Source organism: Sylvia atricapilla, chromosome 2, assembly GCF_009819655.1.
Source record: "Sylvia atricapilla isolate bSylAtr1 chromosome 2, bSylAtr1.pri, whole genome shotgun sequence".
Taxonomy (NCBI): Eukaryota; Metazoa; Chordata; class Aves; order Passeriformes; family Sylviidae; genus Sylvia; species Sylvia atricapilla.
In genome coordinates, this window is record NC_089141.1 from 26,211,824 (window position 1) to 26,239,759 (window position 27,936).

The following is a 27,936-nucleotide window of genomic DNA, read 5'->3' on the forward strand; positions in this document are numbered from 1 at the left end:
AAAAGCCATCTAAACATGGTTCTGAGCAAATGGCTCTAGAAGGCCCTGGTTGAGCAGGAAAATTGGGCCAGATGACTTCCAGAGCTCCCTTCCAACATCAGCCCTTCTGCGATTCTGGATATAAAAGACACTGAGTGTTAGTTATGCGAGTGGATGAAGGTCCATGAAGGTATGAAGACTGCAAGGAAGGCTGTTTATTTGTGGTGAGGTAACCAGCAATAATGGGTATGCTTGAAGAAAAATTATGTTGAATGTGAGGTCAGCATAACAGTAATTCATATGAGGAATAGTCTTCCAAGGCCTGCTAGAGAACTTCCCTTCTCAGATGGTGACACCACAAAATTGTCCCCGAAACAAGCTGTGGGAATAATCCTTTTCAAGTTGCAAGATTGTTCTCTTGTCTCTAATTTTGGTAATTTGTGATTTGCATCCTTTTCTTCCTTAGTCTCTCTGCCATCAGTACCCATTCTTTCTGTGGTTCCCCACCCTTTCCAAATGGAGTGAAGAATGACACTGCCTGAGAGAGGAGGAGGAAATGTTACCTCCTGTTAATTTACTGAGCTGTCCCATTGCCAGGACAGCAGAGAGAGATTAAAGCAGGGAAGCAGACAGAACAGGAGGGGGCAGGGAGTCTCTGGTTACACTCTCCCTCTGTGTCTTTCCCTCACCAGTAACCTTCTCTCTCGGGGTGCTCTGAGGGGTTTTAGCTGGAGCCTTGTGCCTGTTTCACTCCATGATTTTGCTGGGGAGGGCAGACAAGAGGACACTGCCCTGAACAAGCCCTGCTCCACAGGACGTTGTCTCTGGGGATATGACTGGGGATGCCTCTCCAACCAAAGCCTTCCGATACCAAGAAACTCTGGTGAGTACGATACCTGCAGCAGCACAGAATGTTTCCTACATGAGAGCTGCCTTCCCTCCTCTGCTTAAGGGGCTTTCTTTGCCTACAAATATCCTTCCCTGTTTGCATTAGACAAACTCTGTGAGGTATCTGCTCGAGTGGGCTTCCTTCAGGAGAGAATGTGGCCATGTTTTCCTTGAATACCTAATCCCCATGGGTGAGAAATTTGCATCACCAGGCAGGTCAAAAAATGCTGGCACGAGTCAGAGCTGAGTCTGCAGAGCTACACAGAAATGCAACTGCTGCTTGTGAATGGGTTTCTCTCTTCAAGACAATCACGGACAAGGCACTGACACCATTCCCTGCCCTTTGTTACAGCTCCCATAAGAAGTGGTTAGGATTCTGCCATAGTGGTGTCTACAGGTGCTGTGAGAACATGGAGAATGTTGCTCTATGACATCCTTTGGAGACATCCCAGTGGGGCCTTGCAGGGCTTTGTTTTTTAGGTCTTTGAATGCAAACTGTTGAGCCTCTTTCTGCTTTAGCTACTTGGAAGAGTTGCTGCCAACTAGCAGAAATGAGATTCATTGCATGTCTATGAGTCTTCACACTTTACTGGACATATGGAGGTAGCAGTTTGTCCTGTGCCTGAAAAACCTCTTGCTTTGGTCCCTGAAGTGAGAATTGGCATCACACAGTTGCCTAAAATTGCCTAAGGAACAGCACGAAAGAAATCCCAGCCCTTAAAAATGAAGTGACCTGTTTGTACTGTTTGTATCTGAGCATATGAAGTTTTGGTAGAAGTATTCAGAGAGAAGTAAGAATCTGATGGGACTGAGATAAAAATAAAATCTCATCTTCTTTGAGCAACTGCAAAGATGGAGACTTTTTTATATGTTGCTCTCTGGCATCTCTTGAGCACATCCGAGTAGGTTCTTGCACTTCTTTGTTTTATAGGTATTTGGATGCAGGCTGTTGCCACACTTCCTGGTTTCTGTTCTTAGAGCAGCTAGTTTAATAAAGGAGAAGGTATGGTTGTTTTTGGGAGCAGTAGGTTGAGGTGAAGAACTGGAGAGTGGCATTCAGTCAAAAATATTCTGCTGTTGAGCACTGCTCGTGTGTTTGACAGAGTACTTACAGATGAATGAAGGCTCTATGATCTTCAATGTGAGCATAAAGCCCTTTTATGACTGAAATCTTCATTTCAAATCCAGACTTACAAAATGAATGAAAATTTCCAGTGATCCATGTAGGCACATCACAAGCACACACCCTCAACTCAACTGTGGTTTATTATGCATGCTATTTATCACATATCAAGTATTAACATTGCCAAAGGAGCCAGTCAGTACAGTGGAAGGATAGGAGGTGTTTCATCTTTCTTGGCCTGACTTTCTGCATTCAGATATAAAAAAGAAGCCTCCTCAGTGTCAGAAGTGAGTAGCATCAACAGTAAAGCATCAAGGGTGCACCTAATATAGGACATAAAGAGATTGTCATGACCTGTTTGCACTATAAACAAACAAGTAATGATTGCATGAGATACTGAACTGTAAGGAAATACTACAGACCCAAACAAAAGCAGTGGTAAGGAAGAGAGCATGAACCAGCGCAAGATACAGAAGTAATGATTATGCTACTTGGATAAAATAGTACAGAAGTAGTGAGTATGCTACTTGGATAAAATAGCTATATTTCTTCTATAACTATAACAGATTCATGGATCTCTACAATTTTCAGGTTTAGGTTCTTAGTGTAGTCAGACTTAGCAATAGTAGTAGTCAGTTTACACTTAGACTAGTCAGAGTAAATAGACTAATGAGAGTTTTCTTGAATGCTTCTGGGAAGACACCACTAGCACCAGATTTCTTGAGTTCAAAGAGCATGATTTGTATAACTTGGGCTAAGGAAAATCTTTGACAAATATTTGTCCATTACTAAATAGCTATTTGTGAGAGAAAGAAATACAATGTACTGCATTATATTAATTTATTCATAAGTTTATCCAAAATATTTGCCACTGAGAGCTCTTCTAGGCTTCTGGACAGGACAAGGTTGTTTATCAAATTACAGCTGTTTGATTCCTTGAGTATCTGTATAGGTAAACCCCAAATGATCAATTCTTTGTTGAATTCAAGTCACCTCCATCCGTAATAAGCTTTATGATAAGGAGATAGCCATGCTATGACTTGTTTCATTAGAGATGACTCTAAAGTTAGAATTCTTTGAGAATGACCGTATGTACTCGAGTCCTTAGGGATCATAGGCAGAGTAGCAACTAGCTACTGGAGCAGCTATTTTCTGGATCTAGTCCAGGCATTAGTGCTGTGAAGGCACTGAATCACTAATCTCAGTTGAAGATAAATTATTTCTCAAAATGACCAAAATCAAGAACATTTATAAGGATTATGTAGCAAGTGAAAAAAGGACTGCAATTCTGGATGTTTCCTCAAGTGTTGTTGCCAGACAGTCTCAGGACTTGAGTATCTTAGCAATTTACACCTTAAAATGCTATCTTTAGGAGCAGGCTCCTCTCAAGTATCAGCATTACATCTGTTCACTCCATGTACTTAGTCATATTAGTTTGTTCTTATTTAGTAAGTGAACAGAAGCAGAGAGCACTTCTGAACCAATGCTGCAGTTTTCAGACATAAAGCAACCACTGCTCTCTGGGCATGCTGGTTGGTTGTAAAAGACAGACACTAGGTCATTGCCTGGCTCTAAAGACTGTAGGAATGTCTGCTTTTTCCTCTGGTTTAGAAAATCTATTGCAGTGTCACAATCCACAGGCGAAGTCACTTATGAAGCCTGTATATATTGGGATAAGGAGAGATAGTAGATGTGGTAGTTACTGGTCAGCCTTCAAGGTCACCAACCATCTACATGAGAGTGCTGATGAGTCAATTGACCATTTCTTGTCCTTAAGTCCCTTCTAAGATTGAAGCATCTGTGTTTGTTTTTATACTGTGGCCACTTAATTAATTTTTTGTGCTTCTAGCTCTTTTTATTCTTTTTCCTTTTCTTTTTTCTTTTTTTTTTCTTTTTTTTTTTTTCTTCCCCAATATTAATAATATCTTTTAGCTATTTGTTTCCCAGGTATTTATTACCTCTGTCACTTACACTTTTACCATTCCCTTTATACTCTCACCTGCCTTCTCCTCACTCTTGTGTTCTGCTGCCTCTCCTCAATTTGTTTCTCTGCTGTTCTTGTTCTCAGTATACATGAGGCCAAGTGTTAGGTTTCACAGCTGTGTTTTTCTCTGTGCCTTCCTCACATCACTGCCATTGGATTCTGTTCTAAAAATATCCCATGTGACCCTTTCCCTGTGCTGTCCCAAGGCAGAGGGGGGATTCTCCCCAGCTCCCCTCTCCTCTTTTTATTTTTGAAAGTGTTGTCAATCATACAGAAGGTAATGTTAGAAGGCAGAAGAGACCTGGGGAACTGAGGTCATGAGAAAGATCACTGGTGCAGATTTGTGTTGCCAATTCCAAAGCTGGAGAGGACAAAAGATGCAGATGAACATGGGGCCAAGTTGTACATGGCAAGATGTAGGCTTCTGACAATGACATTGGGAAAGAAAAAAAGGAATTTTTTCTTCAGTCCATCTTTGCGTGGGAGAGGTGTTTAGGGTTATCCTACCTGTTTAAAAGACAGGGATAGGAATTTTTGCTATATTTTGCAAAAAATAGAAGCTCGCCTTATATTATCTCTCTTAAGCTCTGCTGTGAGAATTAGCAGCTTCTTGATATATTTTCTCATTTCCAGTTTGTATTGCTAGCAGGCCTGGTCTTCATCGTTCTATTAATAATTGAAGTTTGCCTGCCAGTATTTTGGTTTTGTTGTCATCAAAGCAAAAAACCCAAGAATCACAGAAGGATCTAGAATGGAAAGGAACGTTGGCAGTGTCCAGTCCAGCCCTCTGCTTGGTTATGAATTTCCATTGTTTCAAATCATGGCTGCTGCCTCTTGCATCCTCCTCTTGCCTCTCTGAGGAGAGCCCTGGTGCTGTCTTGTCTGTACCCTCCCTCTGGGTGTATTTGCATTTTATGTTTGCAAATCAGCCTCTTCTCTGGGGTGAATAAACCCTGCTGCTTCAGCTTCTCCAGTCAACCATCCAGGCAAGACTTGCTGAGGTGACACCCACCGCTGCACACCTGTGCTGTATATTCCTGACTTAAACACCTTTCCCATGGAGAAAGTTTTGTTTAACAGTAGCACATGCAACAGAAATGGTACCAAAGGTTTAACCTTGCCTGGCTGTTGCCCACATTGTCCTTGTACTGAACTCTGGGAGCAATTACAGCCCCACAGGAGCAGGCTGCCTGCAGACACTATACCCTGGATAGCACCATCCTGGCAGGGAATGCAAGGGGGCTTTTCTGCTACTTGCAGGAAAGAATTTTTTTTAACCCATTTTCAACATCATTCAGGTATTGGGCTCTGTTGTGAAGGTGTCCAGAATTACATTTCCATGAATTGTACAGGCCTCCTGCCCAAAGAAATAAATTCCAAGGGCCAGCAGCATGCCAATCAGTCTAAACTTCACCACTGATCTTGTGCTGTAAAAGGTAAAAAACTTGTTCATATGTAAATGGCACATGCGGGTATCCCACATTTGTGTGAAAGCTAATAGGGTAGCTGCATGCTATAAGCTTTTTTTATATGAACAAAGAAAATACGTGATTGCTTTGACATCTGGTGTGTGCTACTTTGGCAATATAACAGATTAAATTATTTCATGCAAGTTTGAGGTAGGGGATGTGGAAAGACCATGTACAAGAATTCCTGACATTAGGAAAAGACAGACCTGTTGCTAGTATAATTCTCAACAATGGCAGCAGAGGTGCAACTGGAATACAGGGATTACTGCCCCAGCTGTACAGCAGGTGGCATACAAAGTATGGTGGATGAGAAATAATTCATCAATACAGAAACGTACAGCAAATAAAAATCCTCAGGATAAAGTCGACTACTGTTGTGAATCTCCACAAAATCCCAGCAGAGAACCTGGTCATGCAGAAGAGAAGCTGGCAGTAAACACAACATCAAAAAAAGTTATTTTGTCAATGTTTACTTCAGCAAAGTAGCAGGAAGTTACTGCTGTCAGTATTGATGGAACAGCTTCCACGTATGATTCCACGTACAGCTTCCTGTATGATACAATGATAACTGTTAACTTGTTAATGTAGAAGAAGGACAGACATAACTTTAATCATGCTGGACACTACCTTAGTGGAACATGCTTATTTTAAGCATTCATATTTACTATAAGGTGACATAGAACTTCTTGGCAGAACCAGATTTCGTTGCTGTTTCTTTGCATGGGAAGACATATAATGTTTTTGTATTTGTTAATCACACAATTCTCAGCACTGAACTTAGAGGCAGCAAAGAGATCCTCCACACGTTGTGACTGTAATGAACGCTTTGGTCTTTGGATCTTGGTAAGGATATAGTCAGGGCTAAAGGATTTGCTCATGATTTTAAAACTCAGCCATTTATCTCTACAGCAAATTCCTACCTCTTGTTGAAGAAATTGATTCTTACTTGTTCATAAGGGAACCAAGTGGCTGTTGGGATTGACAGTCGTCCATTTCCACAACATATTTGTAAAAGGTCATGGATCAGGAATGCTTGCCTATCATCTATCAGCACTGAGAGTGGATCCTAGAAGCACATAAAAGTACAAAGCACCTTCAACTATTGCACAGTGCTGTTGTGAGTGTAAGTGGCACCTACACTTTTTCAAAGGAAATCAAATACCTGTATGTGGGAGTTCGAGATAATTAGGGACAGGCGATTGGAAGATGCCGCGATTGTACGGGCAGGCAGAACCCCCCTTTCCTCCTCAGCAAAAGTCACTTGACCCCTAATTAGCCAATAACACATGCAGTGTGTTGTTTTCTGGTTTGGTGCTGTGAGGAAGCATTACTTTGTGCACCCCCAAAATTTGTTTCAGGTGGAAGTTTGTCCAAAATTTGTTTCAGGTGGAAGCTAGTCTCACCTGAGCATAGTCTAGCGTACACATCCTTTGACTACGTGTAAACTGCTATAGTGACTATGGAGGTCTATATCCTGAGACTTGGAGTTACCCACATCTCTACTGGGACACTGAAGAGAATTTGCCTGAAGACCAGTCACAGAGGCTGACAAAGTATTTATCGGTGAGGAGGAACACACTGCTATTAACAGCTGCAGAAAATTAACTATCCATTTTTGAGTATTCAGTCAGCCCAGGACTGACCACAGTGCTGCAATCAGATTTCAGAATTAGATGATGCTTTCTTCAGACCATTGGAAGACATCTTGTTCATAGTCCCTGCAAGCAACCTGCTACAGCACTAAGAGCAGGGCACAAGCAATCTGGGTTTCTGGAGTGCACTGCCAACAAGTTCACAAGATAATCAAAGAGCAAGAGGAGACGTTCTGCTGGACTTCATAATTACAAAGGAGGAAGGACAGGTTAGGGATGTCAACATCTAAGACAGCTTCTGGATCTGAGGAGGGAGAAGGGCTCAAAATAAGGTCTCAATCCTTGAGTATAGGAGAGAAGTCTTTGACTCTTCAGGGATCTTCTTGGAAAAATCCCACGGGAAATGGCCCTGCAGGGAAGAGGGATCCAAGAAAGCTGGTCATTGTACAGGAATCCTGTCCTCCAAGCTCAGGAATGATACGTCTTATGAGAAGGAAATCAAGCAAAGGCAGCAGCAGGCCTGCATGAATTAGGAAAGAAGTCCTGACAAAACTCCGGTGACCCGGGAGGAATCTAGGGACACCAGCCACGTGTTAAAGGATGAGGTTAAGAAAACCAAAGCTCATTTGGAGTTTAATCTGGTGAGGGACATGGAGGGCAACCAGAAAGGCTTCTACAGGTGTATTAGCAGCAAAATTAAGGAAATGGAAAAGGTGGGCCCTTTTCTAAAGAATCAAGGCAAATTGATGCTAAAGAAGATGATGAAAAGAAAAGACCCTCCCTGGAGGAGGTTGAGGTCAGAGAACATTTAAACAAACTGAGCATGCACAATTCCATGGAACCTGATGGGATGCACCCACAAGCATGATGGAGTTGGTCAATCTCATTGCAAGGCCACTCTCTATTCAATCTTTTAAAGGTCACAGGGATTCGGAGTGGTAACTGAGGACAGGAAGAAATGTCACTGCTATCTTCAAAAGGAGCAAGAAGTCCAGCAAACTGCAGGCTGACCTACTTCAGCTCAATCCCCATAAAAGTGACAGTGCAACTCATCCTGGGAACCACTTCCAGACACATGAAGGACAGAGAGATGATTGGGAGTGGTCAGCATGGAATTGTGAAGGGAAAATCACACTTAACCACCATACAGTTCTGTGACAGATGAGACAACCTGGTGGATGAAGGAAGAGCAGTGAATTATGTTTACTTTAGCAATGGTTTTGTCTCCCACCACCTCCTCATAGTAAGGTGATTAAGTACAGGCTGGACAAGTGGACCTTGAAGTGGATCGAAAATGGCAGGGCTCCAAAGGTTGTAATCAGCAGAAAATCCTTCCACTTAGCTGTGATGAGGCTAAACCTGAAGTACTGTATCCAGCTCTGAGCTCCCCAGTTCATAAAACCTATACAGCTACTGGAGAGGGTTCTGCAAAAGGCCACAAAATGATGAAAGTACAGGAGCATCTCATATCTGAGGAAAGGCTGAAAGAGCTGGGATTGTTTAGCAAAGGTTCAGGAGAGGCCTTATCATATGGAAGACTGAAGATGGTGGAGCCATTCTCTTCTCAGTAGAGCTCAGTCATAGGACAAGATGGAATGGGCACAAATTGAAACACAGGAATTTCTCTCTGAACATAATGAAAGAGGCTTTTGCATGACTGACCACTGCCAGAGGTTTGGCTGGAGCGATTGTTGCATCGTTGGAGACATCCAAAAGCTGTCTGGACACAGCCCAAAGCAACTTTCTCTTGCTGACACTGCTTGAACATGGCATTGGACAAGACAGCAGGTGTCCCATCCAAAGTTCAAATATTCTGTAATTTGGTAATTAACTGAAGTACTCAGAGGAACAGCAATGCAAATTATCTACTAGTCTACAAGATTATTGTCTTCTAAATATTGCACAGAATGCATTTTTAATTCCTTGTCTGTAATGAACTCTCTTATCTACCCTATTTAAATGACTCACGCAAACCTGTCATTTACTTCTATTACAGAAAAGCAAATTAAAACTGTTTGCCTGCATCTAAATTCCACGGGGTTGTGACTTCAATAGAACAAGACCCTACCTCCTGAGATACAGCCAAATTAACCTTCTCAGTTAATTTTCTTCATACTGCTCAATATTTCCCAGACCTCATTGTCCTTTCCAGCCTAGGAGGTTTCAGTCCACTTAGCTGTTCCTCATACAACAGCTATTCCATGATTTGACCTTCCTCTGAAACTCTCCCAGTTCTACTATATTCTTTCTGAGACTAGGGGAAACAGAAAGCAAACATTAATCAGATGTACTTGCACATTGTGTTTAATTAGGTATTATTTTCCTGCTTCTTCACCATAGTTCTAAATAGATGATAAAGAGATGATTATGATCATTCTGGGTAATCCCAAGATCTTATTATTACATATCAAGAGCTTACATTTGAACAGTTCTTGTGTGTGCAAAGCTAGAATATGCTCCTCCTTAATCACTTCAGATTTATTGTGACTTTTCATCTGTAATTTTATTGCTCAATCATCCTGTACAATTCTTCAGTCAGTCTGTTTTTATTCCTCTGAATAACTTACTGAAACCCTGTGAGCCCTTATCCAGACCAGAGAGGTATTTGATATTAATTCTGCTTGGCATCAAGTTTGTTATCAGCCGTAGGGGACATGGTACTGAGGGCAGGCTGCTTTTAGTTCCAATTCCATATAGAAAGAGGGCATGTTGGAAACCTCATTTCCATTACTTTGAAGTCCAGAATGCTCCAGGCTCAAAGGGCAAAAGAGCTGCAGGTTCACCTAAGCTTTCCAGGAATGATAGAGGCAAAAGCAGGATTAAACACATGGCAGCTATGCAACAGGGTAGTGACAGAAGAAACAGTCAGCATGATGTAGGAACTTTATTCCAGAAGTACAAGGAAATCTTACTCTTGGGAAGATGAAGCAAGGGCTAAGCAAAGTCCTCTTGCCTACACGTGTTTCAGTGCTGCATGTGAGCATGTGCATTGTGGCTGACATGATCTATAGACAGCCACACGAATGGCTTTGTTCTTAAAAGCTGCTTCCCTGACCTGGGGTGAACTTGCTCAGAACACGACTCTAAGCAGCTAACTGCATGAAGACATGAGTGTTTTCCATCAGTTTGCCTTTCACAGTGCTCAGACAGACATATCAGAGCTGGTGCAAGGAAGAGAATATGACCATCCTTTCTTTATGTCACTCACAGTTTTGGAGCAGCTGTAACGGTTCAGGCCAATGCTGAAAAATCTTTAATTTTTATGTGTTCTCTCTTCTTTAACCCAGCTGCATTTCAAAAGCAGTACCAACTACTCTTATGCCATGACCCTAGAAAACTTTTTTTTTTCCTTGTAACTGCCTCATACCAAAAGATAAAAGACTAGACTTGACACTTTGTCTGGAAATGTGGAACAAGCGGGACTAAGAAGTTCAGGGCCTGATGCATCACTGGCTTTTGATTAGGCAGGTGCACAGTGTGACAGGCAGCCTTTCCTCTGCAGAGCTCAGGTACAGCATCTTGTTCCACCCTGACTAGTAGCCCCTCTATGCAAGCCCTCAGAAAGAGTCAGAGTATCTACAAGAAGTAGTGCTTCCCCATGGGACTTTTCACTCCCCATTAGTTCTAGCTCTGAGCTGCTGTATGTTACCTTTATTCTCTTTTACTCTTCCATCACTGGGGGAAAAAACTTGAATGCTATGCAGCAACGAAGAAGTGTAGTAATAGTGTAGTGGATTAGCAGAACATGCTAAGATGCTCTGGAACACACTTTCTAAATCCTTCCGCAAAGAGTTTTCACTCTCAGAACCTCTAGTGGTTTCTGCTTCCAATCCAACTTTTTTATATTTGTAGTCTTCTCTTGTCTTTCCACTTTTCCAGACCAGTGTTTCTGGTTCTGTAGTAGATGAATCTTCTCTAAAAAGAATGAGCAATCTGCTGCTGATGATATTGTGCTACTGAATATGGAGGACTGACACAACTGATTCCATATCAGTATTTCAGCTGAACCTGACATACCACTGGTATATCAAATTCAGCTTCTTAGCTGAAGCCACTACTTCATGGTGACCACAATGCACTTAGAGTCAATACCCCTGTGGAAACAACAAGGGTCAAAACATTAACTGGAATGGATCAAATGGAAAACCACATAAAAACAAAGAAGCTTTTTAATCTGTTAAAACAAGTTTTCAAAAATGAAACATTTCCAGAAGACATGAAGGTTACTGAAGGATGCCGAGTTGCCACATCCACATGAAAAGGCCTCAGTCCTTCTTTAGTCTGCTTCTAATCCTTAACATGAGTGCTGTCCCCGCAAGATGCAGATGATATGCTTATGATCTGGTTGGAGAGTGTACTAAGAATCCTTTAGGGAGTGCTGACCTCCTCCTTTCTTAGTCATATCTGCCTCTTATTTCCAGTGCAGCTCTATAAGAAAAAAATCAAAGCTGGGTCCGACCCTCCTGTGGACTGCAGAGGGAGGCATCTTGATAAAAATGACATTTTAGACCTGGTATCAGAGCACAGATATTAAAGATGTTAATGCACTCCTAAGCAGATCTGAATGCTCAGCAGCTGATTCAGGGCAAAGATCAAGTTCCCCAGCATGCAAGACTATAGGTCAAGAGAGGACAGGACTGTAATGATCAGTGTGGCAAAACTCAGTATGAAATTGTACAGACAGACATGTCTGTTCAAGTGGTCCTACCACAAACTACAGTTACATTGGTGAAGGTCTCCTGCAGGAAGATGATGGACAACCCTCCTGCCCAAAGCAAGGAGAATACCCCCACAGAGACCTCTCCTCCATCCCGTGGGATTTAATGATGGCATTAGAAGTAGATTTATTTGGAGGTAGAAGGAAGGGGGAGAAATGAATCTGTTGGCTGGCAGTGGTGGTGCCATTGGTACCAGCTGTGTCTTCTACCAGCAAGTTCTGTAGCAGAACTGTGGTCCCTGTGGCACAGGGAAGCACCACAGCAATACCCTCTGCATCCCTTTCCCCTTTGATGGAGATGAGTTTGAAAGCTGCCATGGCAAGGGTCAGCTGCCATTTTTATCTTTTTCCCAGAGCAATGAGTCTTCAGAAAGTGGCATAGCTTGTCTGTCAGCATGATGTGTCTGAGGAGTCTGCAGACTTGTGTGATCTTGTGGTCCTCATGGTACCCAAAAACCAGTGGTGTTAGGCATTTCTGTCCTCCTCCTAAGTAAATGTCCCCAGCCCAGCCAGTGCACCTGCCAGGGGGCAACAACTCTCTTCCTGATGCAAGAAAACCCAGCAGAGCAAGTGGGATTTGAAACACTTAAACATTTCACAAAGTCCATCTCTACTTTTCTTTTCTTTTTTTCTTTCTTTGTTTGTTTAATGATTAATTTCTTTCAAAATATGCTATAGACATGATGTGGAATAGAAGCTGGCTCTGATATAGACAGGAAAATTTGACATACACCCCAGACAGACTCAAGGGCAGAGCTTGAACAAAATACCACAAGTACTCTTAGGCATTATTGCTGATTCTGAGCAGCCAGTAACGCAAGAGCAGGACTGTGAGAAATGGTCTTGAACAAACAAAACATCCAAAATCTGTAATTTCTCATTAACAGTCTGAGTTTAGCAGCTCACAGAAATAATTTCAGCTCCCAGCATAAGTGAAAGTCAGAATAGTTTCCACCATTTATTCTCGGTGCCACCTTCTTCATTGACCCATTATCTCTCCACCATTCCTGACCTTGGTCAATAGTTTGAAGCCTACAGCCCCTTCCTGAACTCCTGTTCCAGGTTTAATATTTTTAGATGGCATGGACATTAAATGCCAGCCCTGGAACACAATGCCATTTATGGGGAATTTCTTGCAATTTCTTCTGCTGATTTATCTTGTCCTGGGCCTAATATACTTGCACCATTTTTCCCCTTTTGACAATCTAAACTGGTTCTTACTAATAGGTGTGTGGCAGCTTTTTTTAAAACAGCTTGAGAGAAAAGACTTTTTACAGCCTTCATGCTGAAGAGTGGCCCAGTACTTCAGCCTGGATGCACGTGCTTGATGCAATTCTTCTCTTCCCCCAGCACCTTCCTACAAGTCAAAGCAAGGGGATGACAGAAGAGGGAGGGAGTCCAGTGAATGTCATGCTGACTCTCACTATCATCCCTGTATCAGCAGCCATTGATAACAACAAAGGTTATTGCTGCAGGGGAATTGCTTTGCCCTCATTTGCGATGGATTTATTATTCAGGCTGCCAAGAGAAACAGTATCTTCCCGCTGTTTACCTTAGTCTTTATCTCATATTACCACCAGGGATTGTTTTATGGAAAACAGGCAAGACCTCTGCTGTGCTGGAGTGTTGGGTGTTTTTGTTTAGGTATCTGCATTTAGATGGGGGAAGGAGAAGGGAAACGGGAAGCTTCATCAAAACTTTGCTGGATTTGCAACTGCTCTAGTAAATAAGATATATTAAAAGATCTTCAATGGTAGTGATAACACATCTGTGCTACAACCCTTCTGTTGACATCCTGTATCTCAGTTATCTGAGACGGGACAGGACAAACCAGTGCTGCCAACAACTAGTACTTAGCAACCATGGTTCATGAAAGTAGTTCATAGCATCTGCTTTAACCATGTCAAGAATCTGAAATGTAAGCAAGAGCCAAGTGTTACTGAGAAAATTTTTTATGGTGCATTAAGGCTCTGTTGCAATAAAAAAAATCAGTCTCTTTCCTCATTTCTAGGTGTGTTCCTGGTCCCTCCTTTACTGACATTCATACGGCCATGCATCAGCAGAGGAATGGAGAGCTGAGCTGGCTGATAATTTATTTTTTTTCCTTCCATCAAGTTTCTTGATCACTAGTTCCAATACACACACACACACACACACACACACAAAAAAAAAAAAAAAAAAAAAAAAAAAAAAAAAAAAAAAGGCAACCCACCAAAAACAAAGGACTTTTCAACCAGTCTGTTCCTCAAGTTCCCTGAATTAGGTAATGTGATCAGTCTCATACAGATCTATAGATCACAGGGCTTCAAGGAAATTACTTTTCAGGCATTTGAAAGTGGAACAAGTATCAGGAAAATGAAATAATTTTTTTCTCGCATACCTCTAATCCTAGCCATGACCTCCTGGAGATACTCTGTCCATGCTCATGGTTCCTTCTTGACCAACCCCAGCTCATGCATGTCCTTGAAACTTTCCCCAAAATTTTCCTTTCACAAACCAGTTCCTCCTTCTAAACCTTTCAACTATGACCACACATTTTCACAGTTGGCCACATTTTACATAAGAATCATCATTCTCCACTTGAAATTAGCCAAATCAAGCTCAAACCCAGGAGCCTGTGGCAGGCCAGCTCTGCACACCTCCTCACTGCACTTTCTTTCCACCCTTGTGATGTCGGTCAGGCTGTGTGTCACGGCATGATTGACAGATCTAATGGGCAATTATTCATTTTACCTGTGCAACAAGCAATCTTACAGGGAGAAGTGGAAGAAAGGCTCAAGCTGCAGATTCTCTGTGCTGGAATAATAACAAATTCACTAGCTTAGAGGTATCCTTAATAAGTTTTGATCATTAGAGATAACTGTATTTGCTAGATGTTCCTTGGTCCTTTCTGCTAAAAATATCTTCAAGCTGACTACATCAGAGAATGTTTGTGATGCAAAATTATTCTAGAAAACAAGAAATCACTGAATCTACTTTAATCGGTTAATTGAGTGTTTGCTTGTTCTCACAGACTTTAGCTGCTTTTAGATGCACAATCCAGTTAGAAAGTTTTCTCAGTAGTCTAATATTACTTTCTTGTAATTACTTTTTTCCTTCTTTTGGTATACACTGTGCCTTTTTGATTTGTTCTTGGTTTATCCTAAGGCAAGACATTCATTTTTCTACCCCACCAGTAATACACCTCTTCATTTGGAAAGCCTTTCTGTAGATGAAAAGGAGAAATTATTTAATAGAAACTACGGGGTGCTGTAGGGTAGAGAATCACCAAGGGAATTGAGGGCTGCAATTTAAGAAGGGGGCAGCTGTAAGGGAGGAGGCATCCAAGCTGTGGAGACATGGAAACAATCTCCTAGGCAATAGAGTGTTAGCACAAAATTTTAGCAGCTCAGAAGGTCATCAACTTAATTGCAACCAAGGTCACAGTAGGTGAGGGAGAGTTGTGTATAGACAATGTATTTATTTCTGTGCTTCCTGATTTCCATGCTTGAAGTTTTCTCTATTTAAAATAATGAAATAATCTTATTTTTATTCTACTAAAGGCTGTTCTGTTTTGAGTTTTAAAGCCTGATGGTCTTTACCTGAGAGCTCACCAGGACAGTCAGATTCATTTTAAATTTCTGAATGAGTTTGGATCCATTTATAAAACCTAATTTTTTTGTCTTCTCTTTCATCTGAATTTCTGTGTCTTGCTCTTGTTGCTGGGTTTGTTTAAGTCTCTCTGCTTGTTATTGTTGTTCTCAGTTTCAACCTGTGACTACATCATGATGTAGGACAAGACAACCTCGAGTTAAGTAATTTACCTTAGGTAGCATCATTGACATGGACATAGTGCTCTGTGCAGATTGTCACAGCTGGGTTGTGTCTGGAACTGGGACATTATCCTGCCCCTTTAAAGCCCATTTGGTTTTTGCCAAGTCATGGCATATCCTATTGTCATATCATGTCATACTGCCCTGCCATCCTGCCCTATTCTGATATGTTCAAGTTTCCTTCCAAATTCCTCTATTCCAACATCTACTTCAATGGCTCCTTCAGGTCCTTGTGTTCCTGTAAGTATTTATCTGATGCCAGTTGTGAGATTTTTTTCCCCCCATTCTGTCGCTTTCTTCTTGAGTTATCAAAAGCTGATGATTCTCAAAATCTGCCCTGTTTCTGTCAATTCTGCTCTACTCAGTCTAGTATTAGTCAGTACATGTCCACTTGAATATCATCATATTATCTTGTTTTTTCTCCATGATGAAAGCACTTGAAACTTTCTGGTCTTATTACTTTTTCCTATGAACTCAATCCTTCTTTCAAGTGTCCTCTGAGAGTTCTCTGTCTCTCCATATCCAGCCTGGTTTACTATGTGCCCCTGCACAGCTTAAATTTCTATATTTTGCTACTGTTCAAGCCTCGGTCCATGATCTATTTTTTTTCTTTTACTATAAAAGCTGTCTTTTCTTCCAATCTCCCTCCTTCATCCTAGCCCTTTTCACAGCATTCTTTCTCTCCCAAACCTCTAATTGCCTCCTGTAGCTCTTTGAAGCCTCCATGGATATCTTGTCTAATAAAATGTCCCAGTCAAGAGCTTTGTTCTCATCTAGAAGCCGTTGCCTTATCTGACATCTACTGAAGTCTTTTTCCTGCCTTTTCACTCTTTTTTGCTTCATCTAAAGGTATTGCTTGAAGCAAAATATGCTTGCTGTATCTTCTTCCTGTCCAGATTCTCATCCCCTTATGCCCTTTGGTGCTTTGTCTCTTATTTCCTCTGCGTTTCTCTCTTAGAGACTGTGTTACTGTTAAGTAGTCATCCTTTTATCACCTTTCTCCTCTTCCTCCTTTAAAACTCCCTTTTTCACCTCTACAGCTTCTTTTGTCCCGTAGACTATCTTTTATTTATCTTCTTTACAGATTTGTGGACCTCTTGGGCTGGGCTTTCTCAAGCACAAAATATTATTTTTGCTTTCTTCTTAGATGACTGCTTCTCTATTCTGCATGCAGGGTTCTAAGTAACAATAACTCTGCCTCAGCAAATTCCATTCCTGTCAGTTTGGGGTGGCAGAGGGCTCTGCATCACCATCTGCTATAATGTCTGTGTATGCAGCGCTGGTGGCAGCTGAAAAGTAGACATGGTGTTTCACTCCAGAGGAGGCTGTAGTCTGCTGGTGGGCCGTAAGGCTTGTGTAGAGCAAGGTCATGAAATGGTCTAGATCTTTCAGGATGAACCTGCTGCAGAACAAACAAACAAACAAACAAACAAAAGTTCTAGCATAAGCAGAAGGCTCAGAAGTTAGTAGGATGTCTGATAATTGTGTGGGCAGGGCATAGGGAACATTAAGATTGCTACTGTTGATAAATAGCGCTTGGATTACTTCAGGTTGTAAATCTCCTGGGACCAGACCATGGGAGAAGTGTGAGTCTTCAGTCATCCTTACCCCTCTCCCCATCAGCCTCTCAGAGCTTTCACTATCAAGGCAGTAGGATGGGAAGGCTAGGAATTGTATTTCTGCATCCTGAAAAGCATTCAGGAGAAATAAATAAAATAGAGAAAGGGAGACCTGAGAGAAAACTGAGAAGAGGAGGGAGAAAAATAAAAGCCTGCCTGGACAAGAGATCCATCTTGGTTGACAGTTCTTCCGACTTCTATTCTTTCCTTTACTGTCACTTAATATCCTAATTTAGTCTGTAGCTGTATGTTCATCTATCACAAACATGTCCATCTTGAAACACACTGGAGTCCCACTAGGGCCTGTAATTTGCAAAGGAAAAAAAAAAAAAAGTGTATGACCAGGTTGTGTAACTTTCCTCTTACATGCCATGAGGAAGTCTAGAAATGTTTGTGAGCCTTTCCAACAGGATCAGGTGCACCTGAGGACTCAAGCCATGTGTACAGGTCATGTGTGTTTGTGGCTAGTGCAAGATGGTTATGACACCTTCCTCTCATTTTTACATCTTCCTCCAGCTCTGCTAATCTCCTGAGTCTACTGGTAACCTCTGAAGCAACAGCAGTACTCCATTGATGGGTCCTGGTGGAAGTGCAGAGCAAGGCCTGGGAAATTTAAGCAAGAGACAAAGGCAATAAAGAAAATACAGAAAGAAGAGCTGTGGCAGGAGATTACAGGAAGAGCAATAGGGGAGCTTTGACAGCAGTTGCTGGGCAGCAGCTGTGCAGAAAGGCAGATTTTTTCAGGGTGTTCTCAGTATTCTGTGTTTATGTTTATATCTGCAGATCTGAAAACATGGAAAATATGATGAGTAAAGATGGAACTTTACTTTTCATTAGGTCAGCTCTGCCAGCTGGAAAAAGTGGGCAATCTTCTGGGTCTACAAGTTCTTCTGAGAGTGTGAAATAGAAACAGCAGATCTCAGAGCAAATACAAATTGAGAACAGCTGCTTTGAATTTAACTATGGTAGTGTCAGGGAGGCTGGAGGCTGCAACAGAGACTACTGGTACTGTGTGAAATAGCAAGGATTGCTAATGGTTTCCAGAGAGCTGACAAAGCACTTTCACCTCCTAGGGGAAAGAGGGAGATGGTTGATTTATAAGCTCAGTAGCATGGTAAGATTTGTGTTCAGGACATGGGAAATAGTGCAACATAAATCCATATCTCTATGCATTGCATATATTTTGTCATGCACTGAACTGACGAATTTCAGTTCTGAGTTGTTTCCTTGTTAGACAGTATCTGGGTACAGATGAGCTAGGTCTTTCCTAGTGCACAGGTACCACAACACACAGAGTGTGTTTGCTCAGGATCAGCTGCATAGTTGGAGCTCTGCCATGCACTGGCTGAGGTGTGTCGCACTGTGAGAAGCACGAGTGAGGGCTCAGGGGGTGTGTGGGATGTCTTCCTAATGAGGATAGTACAGGTTTCTTGGTTCAAGTAGCATCTGGAGTCACCTGGTGAATGCTGGCCTTGGGGTCCTTCATGCTTTTATTGATAAGGTGAGTGAGGTTGGGATGTTTGGAAGCTGAGAGGGACAGCTCTTGGAGAAGGCCTTTCAGGGTAATATCATCCTATTTTAGGCTATTATTGTATCGCTATTTCCTGTGGAAATTCCACAACAGTATCATGCCAGACAGACAGTAGAGTTTGATTAGCTGGCAGTAGAGGGTTCATTCTTATACTGCAGCAATTTCTAATATGCCATTCTTGTAACTCTTGAAAAACAAGAGCTAGAAGAGTGAACTTTGAGATAACGGTTCTCATTAGTTTTCTGCAGTGGGTCTGATGAGTATTCTCCTTCAGTACACATAATAGTGACTGAAGATCTGGTGCTGTGTTACAGCTTTGGTGTTTGCTGCGCTGTACAGTGTTCAGTTTTTAGGCTTCCTATGCATGATGTACCTTTTATTTTGACAGTTTTTCTGTATTTTATACATTATATAGTACGTGCTATGCATCATTTTTTATATAAGTCATAATGACAATGGTCTTCCAAAAACATCTCAATAGATTTAGAGCAATTAATGCCTTTGATGGTAACCTGTGAGGGTAACCAAACGTGTTTCCCTGATTTTCTAGATACAGTGCCTTAGAAATCCTTTTTCACAGTGATTAATTTCAAGTTCTGTCCTACCTATGGGGCACAGTACTTCTACTTTCTACTTCTTCCAGAAAATAGTGCTTGTTGACAGTAAATTGAGTGCTGGTTACAATGAAACAGGAGAGCCTGTAAATTTGGGAGCAGCACTGATACTGCTTTTGTAAATATTCAGTGCTTGCCTGGCCCGATACCAGCTGCAAGCTGTACACACTAACCTTATGCACATGGATATTACTTCTAATGGATATCCATATTTTAGCAAGAACATGGAGAAGGTGGTTTGTACAAGAAATTAGGTGTGTTTTTGTCTTGGAGACTTTCTTTCTACCTTACTCTGGAGCACCATGAAGACTAAAACAAAAGCAAAAGAAGAAATATTTTACAGGAGTCTGCAAAATGCAACAATTACACCACTGTTCTGGGCCAAAAAAAAGTGTATATTGCCCTTCTTTCCATCACATCCTGCCTGTAAACCTCTTACTCACTATGAGTAGCTTGGCATGTGAGGTCTCTTTTTCTTGTATGCAGTTTCTGAGATCTTGAACTCTCTGCTCATCCTTAATTAATAGACCTCAGAAGAAATATGGTTACAGGCAGCACACTGACAGTACTGGGAGGTGTCTCTAGGCCAAGTTGCTGTAACGTGCTTCTCATTCCTAATCTCTGGCTGGTGTCTCACTGGTGTTGGATCAGCTCCTTGCTTCTCTCGCTGGCTGAGAAACAGTGGCAGAGTGGAGAGGAGAAGCTGATGAATGCTCTGGTCTGTGAAAATGCGAGCATCAAAGAGAATTAAATTTCTGCATAAACCTGTAATTGAGCACCCACAGAGCAGTTTGGTGACGTGCTTTGCAGTGCAAAGTGCTTCCCATAGGAACACCTGGGAAGGCTGAGATTAGACTGTAATGTTCAGCAGTTTAAAGGGATGCCTGACTTCTCCATTAGGGACTGCTGATGTGAACTGCGGACTTAGAAAAATTGTTTTGGGACACTGAGTGAACACCCATCTCATTCCATCCCACCACAGTTCCTTGCATCCTTATGGTTGTTGCTCAGTGTTTAGGACACCTGGTATATGGGGAGAAAATGAGGAAGCCCACTGACCTTTGTTCTCACGGCAAACAGGGAGCGTGTGGGACGGGGAGCTGTGAAAGAAGAGATACTCTGGATAATAAATTCTGCTTCCTCCTGTCTGTTTTCTGTCTCTCTGCTTCTAGCTCTGTCTGTCACACCACCTCCTTCTCCATGCCCCCTCCCTCTCCTTCAGGAGTTCCCCTCTTGCTCATACCTGATATTCAATCCCGGCAGAGTTATTGCCTTCTGCTGAGATCAGACACGGCACTGGGGAATCATGTGGCACAGGAGGGTTGCTATAAATATAGTTGAACCCTTTGGGCAGGAAGGGAAGAAAGTGAGAGAGGCACAAGGAGGAGGAGGGGGAGCAGAGAGAAAGGGAGTGCAGGAGCAGGACAACCTGGAGGGGTGTGAGGAGAGAGAGACAGGGAGGCTCAGCAGAGAATGCGGAGGCCGCGCTCTCTGCCACAACACGAGGTGGTTCTAGGTAAGGCCCAGGGCAGCAGCTCGGTCAGAGGTGAGCGTGAGGCGGAGCAGAGGAATGCAGAGCTCAGAGAGCAGGACGCAGGAGGCCAGCTCGAAGGCGGCTCTGTGGGGGGGCACACCGCAGTACGACTATGTCTGCTTTGAGAAGTGCACCCGGTACGGGATTCCTGTGGAGGCAGGACACCAGCCCGGGCACACAGGGGACGACCTGCGCTCCCCAGAGAGCTCCCTCAGCTACCCACAGGTAGGGCTGGACAGCGGGAGGTTTGTGGCAGCACAGGTCCCCTGGGATCACCCTGGGCCCTCAGAGCGGCGCTGGCAGAGCGCACATCCCTGTCCGGCCCCAGTCAGCTCTCCCCTCCGCCTGCTGGCTCCAGGCCAGGCTTTGGCATTCACGGCGGTACTCGCACCGCGGGGCCCACCAGGAATTCAGGTCATTGTCACCTGCCATGGATGCAATGAGACTTGGGATGGGGAAAATTAACCAGAGCATTAATGTGTTTGCATCAGCAAAGAGAAGCTGCAGCTGCCTTCAGCTGCATACTGACATTAAGTGAAGCGCAAGAGTGAGTAAAATCCAAAGGGAACAGTGATGTATATAGATGGGCATTTATCTTCACAGCTGTGTAGATGCAAGTAAAGCTGTCTTGTGACTTTTCTCTGACCATGGAGCCCTTCATGGTGATAGACCCATACGTGTATATTGGTATTTTTGATAACCCTTAGCAGAGCTGTGAGGGGTTTTCTAACCCTTAAGCTTGACCCAACTCTTGCTCTGGTTTGTACAGGCACTGGTTCAGAAAAATGTCTGGGACATAGATGTACTCAAGTTATGGCTTTTTCTTCCATTATGCTGTGTATCTCCCTTACCTCTTCTTTTGGGACAGCCTCCTGCAAAGGGAAGGGTTTACAGCAGAGTCCTGGTGTCTTATTTCCTACCACTCTGTTCTGGTTAAGCTGATCTAAGAGAGCTTCTGTGCAATGAAGAATCTAGTCAAATTATGAGGAAGAGGGCATGTGAATGTGAAATTCATAAAGTGGATGTTTCTCCTTAAGTGAAGATAAATCCTCTTACATGGATAGTGAATGATTGGGTAATGAAGGAGATTGCATTAATTGTCTCCTAAAGACTTACTTGATGTATGTAGTGATAGGGAAAAGGGCACATTTGCCACCAAGAAAATCTCTTCCAGTAGATAAGCATCCCAGTGAGGACAGTTATGTGTCACAGCGCCAAAGATCAGAGAATCAGTTCCATGGTTATATCCAGGGATTTCTCTTCTGAAACTGCCTACAGCATCTGAGAGTTTGCTTGTTTCCTACACTGAAGTCTTCCAAAGCTACCCCACTGGCTTGTTTGAAAGCAGCAGCCCAGATGGACAGAGGTCTGAGGGGAGCAGTTTAAGCTTTATCTACACTAACACAAGGCAGGGCTTTGGCTGCAGCAGTCACGCTAAGAGGGTGAGCACAAGGGGTGGGATGGGGTGGAGAGGTGTGTGTGCCCACCTGAGGCTGAGCTCCACTGCGGTCACACCTGCCCTACAGGGTGCAAATAGGGCTGGAGGGCTGAGGTGGGTGAAGGAAACACACGTTTGTGCATGTGCCATGAACCAATAGTGAACTGGGCTGTGGGGAGCTGCTAGATGCAAACTCTTTCTCCAGTAAAGTACATCCAGGCACAGAAACATCGCAGTTCACACATATCCAGCAGATATGCCAGTCCCACACACCTAAGACCACTCTCCAGTAGGCACAGATGACAGTGAGGCACCACCACCAGCTCTGAGCTCTTGCTCCCTGCCACCAGAGTGTCTCTGTGCTCAGTTCCAGAGGCATGATGGTCAGAGCATGTAGATAGATGATCTCACATACAAACAAGAAGGCCATCAAACCCATTCCCATGCATATCTTCAGGCAGAAACATCCCCAAGCAAGCATGCATTTGTGAAGGCAATTTGCAATCTAAACCCTAGAGAGTTGTATTTATAGTTTACTGAAAAATATGTCCTAGAAATATTTTACATCAGCAGTCATGTACACATGTGTGCATGTACAATTATCAGGGAAATTTACATGCATAGATATTCTGGCTAAGCCAGACTTGCTGTGGATGTGCATATTTTGCTGGTCATTCATGCACATGCAGATAAATTGTAAATATGCACATGTACTTTGTATGAGCATGCACACTAATTATCCTGTAATTAGCATAAAAAACAACCCATTGCATATGTTTTCATCCATTTTCACACAGAGTGATCATTAACATTTCTTTCTCCACTGTCATGTGAAAAAACATTTGACAGAGAGTTTGATTCTGTTGTGCTCCATTTTTTTGCTAGCTGTTGCTTTCTGTTGTACATGTGATTTGGTTTGGTTTACACAGACCCCAGAACAGTGAAATCTTGATCTTTGGCCTTGGACTTTCAGATAATTGATAGTCAAAAAACATATAGTGTTTAATAGATAATAACATAATAGTAATAAGATTAATATTAATAATAGTTTTGACAATTAATATAACAGATAGTAGATATATGACATGATGTAATATACCTTGATAAAAATACTCATTATCGTACACAGTAGGATTTTGTATTGTTTTATTTCTGCATGAGAAAGCAGTTACAGCTGGTAAAGTATTTAAAAGCTGTGCTATTTGTGACTGTAGAAAGGATGTTCCTGGCAGGGAGCTCACTCAGCAGTACACAGATGGGTGTAGTGGGAGGGATGTGCAATAAGAAATCAGGCAAAGCAGTAATACAGAATAACAGGCTCACAGAATTAGGTGGGAGGACCTCTGAACCTCCCTGCCCAAGCCCCTACTCAGAGCAGGGCTCCAAAGGTAGGTCACATTGCCCAGAGCCTTTTTCTAGGCACATTCTGAATGTCTGCAAGACTGAAGATTCCCTAGCCCCAGTGGACACCTGCTCCTGTGAGGAACTACACTCAAGAGGGGCTGGATAGGGTGTGCTCCTTTGCCTAGGCTTTCCTTTCTTCCAAGCTGTACTTTTTCCCTTTTGTCCATCACTGTGCCCCTCTGAGATATCTTGCTCTGAATGTTTCCCTCCAACCTCTCTCTCCCTTTAGATTTAGAATTGCTGTAGATTTCCCCTTTGCCACCTTTTCTTCAGGAACAACTATCATTTTGTTGCTGTCCCCTGTCCCTTCCATTTGCCTCATCTGTTGACTGAGATGTTTTACTGACATTTAAATTTATGTATGTTGTGCGTTTGGGGAGGTTTCACCTTTGAGGTCAGATATGGCTTGTCTTTGGTAATGCATCAGGAAAAAAATCACCTAAAGAAGATAATTTTAGGAATAGCAAGATGGCTACAAGGCAGGAGTGAGCTACAGACTAAGGCTGCCTCAGTGGTTGGGAGCAGCAGATCATAACAGGATGCACTGGCAGAGCTGGGGAAAGGTTTTCAGGACTGGAGTATTCTGTGGGGAATGTATTGTTCAGTCTGAATGGCATGGGAAACAGGTTGGGCTTTGGACTCTGGGAGGAGGGCAGTTTCGTACAAGTACTGACCCCTCAGGAAATAGCACCCAGAAAAGTGTTGAGATTGTGATGTATATTTCCCCCAAGATTCTGTGCAGCTTTTCCTCTGTTACTCAAACAATGAAATTTCCCCAGTTTTTGGAAAGATGAAAGATCATTTGCATAGATAACTGCTTCATCTCTGAAAATAAACTTTACTTGGTTGTGCTTTCTCCCTGAATGGTTTGGATGGGGTTTGCTTTTTTGTTTTGGGTTTGTTTGTGAGGTTGTTTGTTTTGTTAATTTGTTTTGGGGGTGTATGTTCCTCCCATCTATCCTGAGTGGTATTTATCTCTTCAGCTGGTTTTGCGCCATTTTGGTGGTCTCTCTCAGCGTTTAGCCAAGTAGGCATGATAGTACCTTTTCTGGTTCAACCCTTAGGTGGTAATTGAGAACTTATAAAATTGTCTTCATTTTTTCTGGTGCTCAGAAACCCTGTGTTCCTTGTGTTAGAGGGGGAGCAACAGAAGAAGGAACAGTCAGAGTCATACTGTGTTATATTTTTAGTTTTACATCTTCTAGTGGAGTGGATATTTCTTGCCTAACCCAATTTTGCTGTAAGGTCATCCTCTGATTTCTGGGTTCTTCCTCTGTCACACAATCTCCCACCATTTTAGATACTTCCAGAATCCTGGAGAAGCAAAGCACATGTGTGAAGCATTCTTTAAATGTATTGAGACTACCTGGTTTGCCAGGACAGCAACTTCTTTTTTTATGTCTGTGGACTATCTCCTTTTTTTTCCCCATATCCCAAGTGCACCATTTTACAGCCAGACAGAAGCAGTGAACTAGGATACCATATGAGGACTTTCAACATTCATACTATTATACTGTCACACTGTTCTGTCTGGCAGATGGAAGATTCTAATTTGAATCTCACACTTGACATGGGTTTAAGTTGTATTTGACGTGAACCCATCTCTCATGACCATCTAATAGCAATGAAACACTGGTGAGGTGAAGGTGCATTTGTCTAAATCTGCTAGGATTTGGCATTTCTGTCTGAAAGACACAGTAAAAGAAAAAATTAGCAGTTTGCTAAGTAGGACTGCATTATAGATGAAATCCTTCAGCCTGATGTTTCACTGTCCTGTCTGTTTTAAGGGGATCAGAGCATGGCCAATATTCCCTGCAAAGAATCTGCTTAATTTACTTAGAATATGTTGGTAATCAAGTGGTTAATAATTGCATTAAATTTGGGTAGCTTCCAATACAGTGATGAATGGAAGAATGTTTTTGGCTGTTCACATAAGATCAATCTGTTTAAGAGGCAGGAGGTGAGCCATCTTTAGGATGATTTTAAAAAGCATAGATATGGGTTCTGTGACGAAAAAAAAATCCACTAGGATTTCCAAAGGGAGCTATGGCACATGGTTCAAGTGTCTGTTGAGGAATATGTGCAAATAAATAAAATACTTAGGACCTTCAGTCATATTCATTATGTTGAAATACTACTTGGTAGAGCACTGAAACAAGTACTCAGAGAAGCTGGGTAATTTCTCCTCCTGGAGATGTTTAGGAGTTGCCTGGGTAAGGTCTTGATCAGCCTAATCTGGTTTACCTGGCTTTGGAATTTGCAGGCTGTGGGTAGAGGCTTGGACTAGAAACCTCCAGAGGTGCCTTCCAGTGCAAATCTTTCTGTAAGTCTCCATATCTATTTTATCTCAAAGGAAAAGGAACATCTCTTTTGTTGCCTTGAAAGGAGAAGGCAGGAACTGTCAAATAGAAATGTCTCCTAAGTGTGTGGTAGTGCTTTATCTCTGTCATCCATCCTGTCATTCTCCAGCTTAAGTGTCTGATTTTGCTGATCAAAACATGGCTCATTCTCCTCCTGCCACTCAGAAAATCTCAGCGAGGGAGATGTTGTGCTGGGGAGGGAGCAAAGGGCCACCTTGTCACAAGTGTGAAGTGCACAGGTGGTAACCTGGTCCAAAGTAAAGCCAAACCTGGTCCACTGAAGGACATGCAAGGAGAAGATGCTCATTCTCTGCTTCTCAAATGCACACCTTCCCCACCTATACTCTGAAAGAGTGAGGTGAATAGCTGCTCTTCAGGGAATCTGGTAAACAAACACAGGGCACAAGTCAGGGTTCTTCAAACTCCCTTAGGGTGTTGACAAGACAGCACAACTGCCCAGTTTACTGTAGACCCATGTAAGAAGTGTCCTTGGTAAGCACGTGCAGCTGATTGGGAATTGTATATAACCAATCACATTTCAAGTTTAGTACCTGAAGAAAAAGACTAGATAAAGCAATTAGGAATTTCAGAGCAATTCGAGATACAGGAGGACTTAAAATGCTGATTTGGGTAAATAATGGTTGAAGGTGTGCAGCAGCCTGTGATATTTTTGAGATGATGCTGCTTCTTTTCCTCCACAAGCACTGTCAGTGGCTGTGTGCCCTGTTAAGCATTCCTTGGCAGCAGGAGGAACAGATGCAGGACATTCCTGCAGCCTGTTTGAGAGTGTAATGCCTCTCAAAACCTTCAGAGATGTTTTGCAGTGCTGCTGAAATCTATGAGACAGCCCTGAGGATGGCGGCCTCATGTGAACTACTTTGACCTTCTTTTGTACCTTCAGAAAGCTGTCTCTTCATGCTCAAATGCTGTCTCTTAATGTTCAATCTCTCAGCCATTTTTTTACCCGAGGACATTAGAAAATAATGAACATTTTGTGATCTTATCTTGTACTCCCAAAAAGGAGGTGAAAAGGTTTTGGAGAGATTGGAAAGAGGAAACTAGAAGGGAAAAAAGGAAAAATAAATGAGCTGCATCTGTCTGAGAGTTTGTGTCTCAGTCTCCCTGCTTGGTACATTTGGGTCTGTTGGTAGATCTGCCTTGTCATCCTTAATGCTATTTGTGAAGGAGCATTTGCCTTACCTTTACCTTGTGATCCTTCTTCTTTTCTGCTCCTCTAGCTTTATGGCCGATACACAGACCAGATAACAGATAACATTTCAGACAAGGAAGCAGCAAAACTACTGAAGAAACAGGCTCAAAGGAACAATGGAAGACCCCTGAAACGTGACAGTCAAGTACAGATCAAAGAAGAGCACTATTCCAAATGTCAAGGTAGGGACAATTCATGTTTCATTACCCTATTACAAGATATTGGGCAGGCCAGCAAGAGAGATGAGATTTAAGCAATTATGACTGGGGAGAAGCAGAGAAGGAAGAAAAAGAAATGGAATCTCATTGGGTTGAAAGACCTTTTCTATATAAGCTTTCATCCTAGAAAGAGAAAACATATGTTTGGAATTAAAAAAAAAAAAAAAAAAAAAAAAAACAAAAAAAAAAAAAACCACCCACAACCAAGTAAATATTTTTTTTCCACAAGAGATGGTTTGTAATGGGAGGGAAAGAACTTCTTTGTATCAGACTTTTGCTGGTAGTGTACAAGATGTTAAATTCTATCCTGTGTGTCCTGCACATCCCCACCCCCCTATTTTTAATGTTTTTTAGACTACCTAAGGTGTTACAGAACTGTGTGAGAGGGGGATGGGTACCAGTCCTTCAACATGAAGCACATGATGCCTTCAAATAAATCCTTAT

The 27,936-nt window shown here is 42.4% G+C and overlaps 1 protein-coding gene across 1 annotated transcript in view; it reads left to right on the plus strand.

Annotated features, from left to right (window-relative positions):
* The first annotated feature begins 811 nt into the window (after nucleotides 1-811).
* CLCN1 (chloride voltage-gated channel 1) overlaps nucleotides 812-27,936 on the plus strand; it is a 56,936-nt gene continuing 29,811 nt past the window's right edge. The window contains exons 1-3 of the mRNA XM_066338487.1: nucleotides 812-862; nucleotides 20,845-21,087; nucleotides 27,303-27,456. Coding sequence (XP_066194584.1) covers nucleotides 812-862; nucleotides 20,845-21,087; nucleotides 27,303-27,456 — 448 coding nt within the window. The remainder of the gene's footprint in view (nucleotides 863-20,844; nucleotides 21,088-27,302; nucleotides 27,457-27,936) is intronic.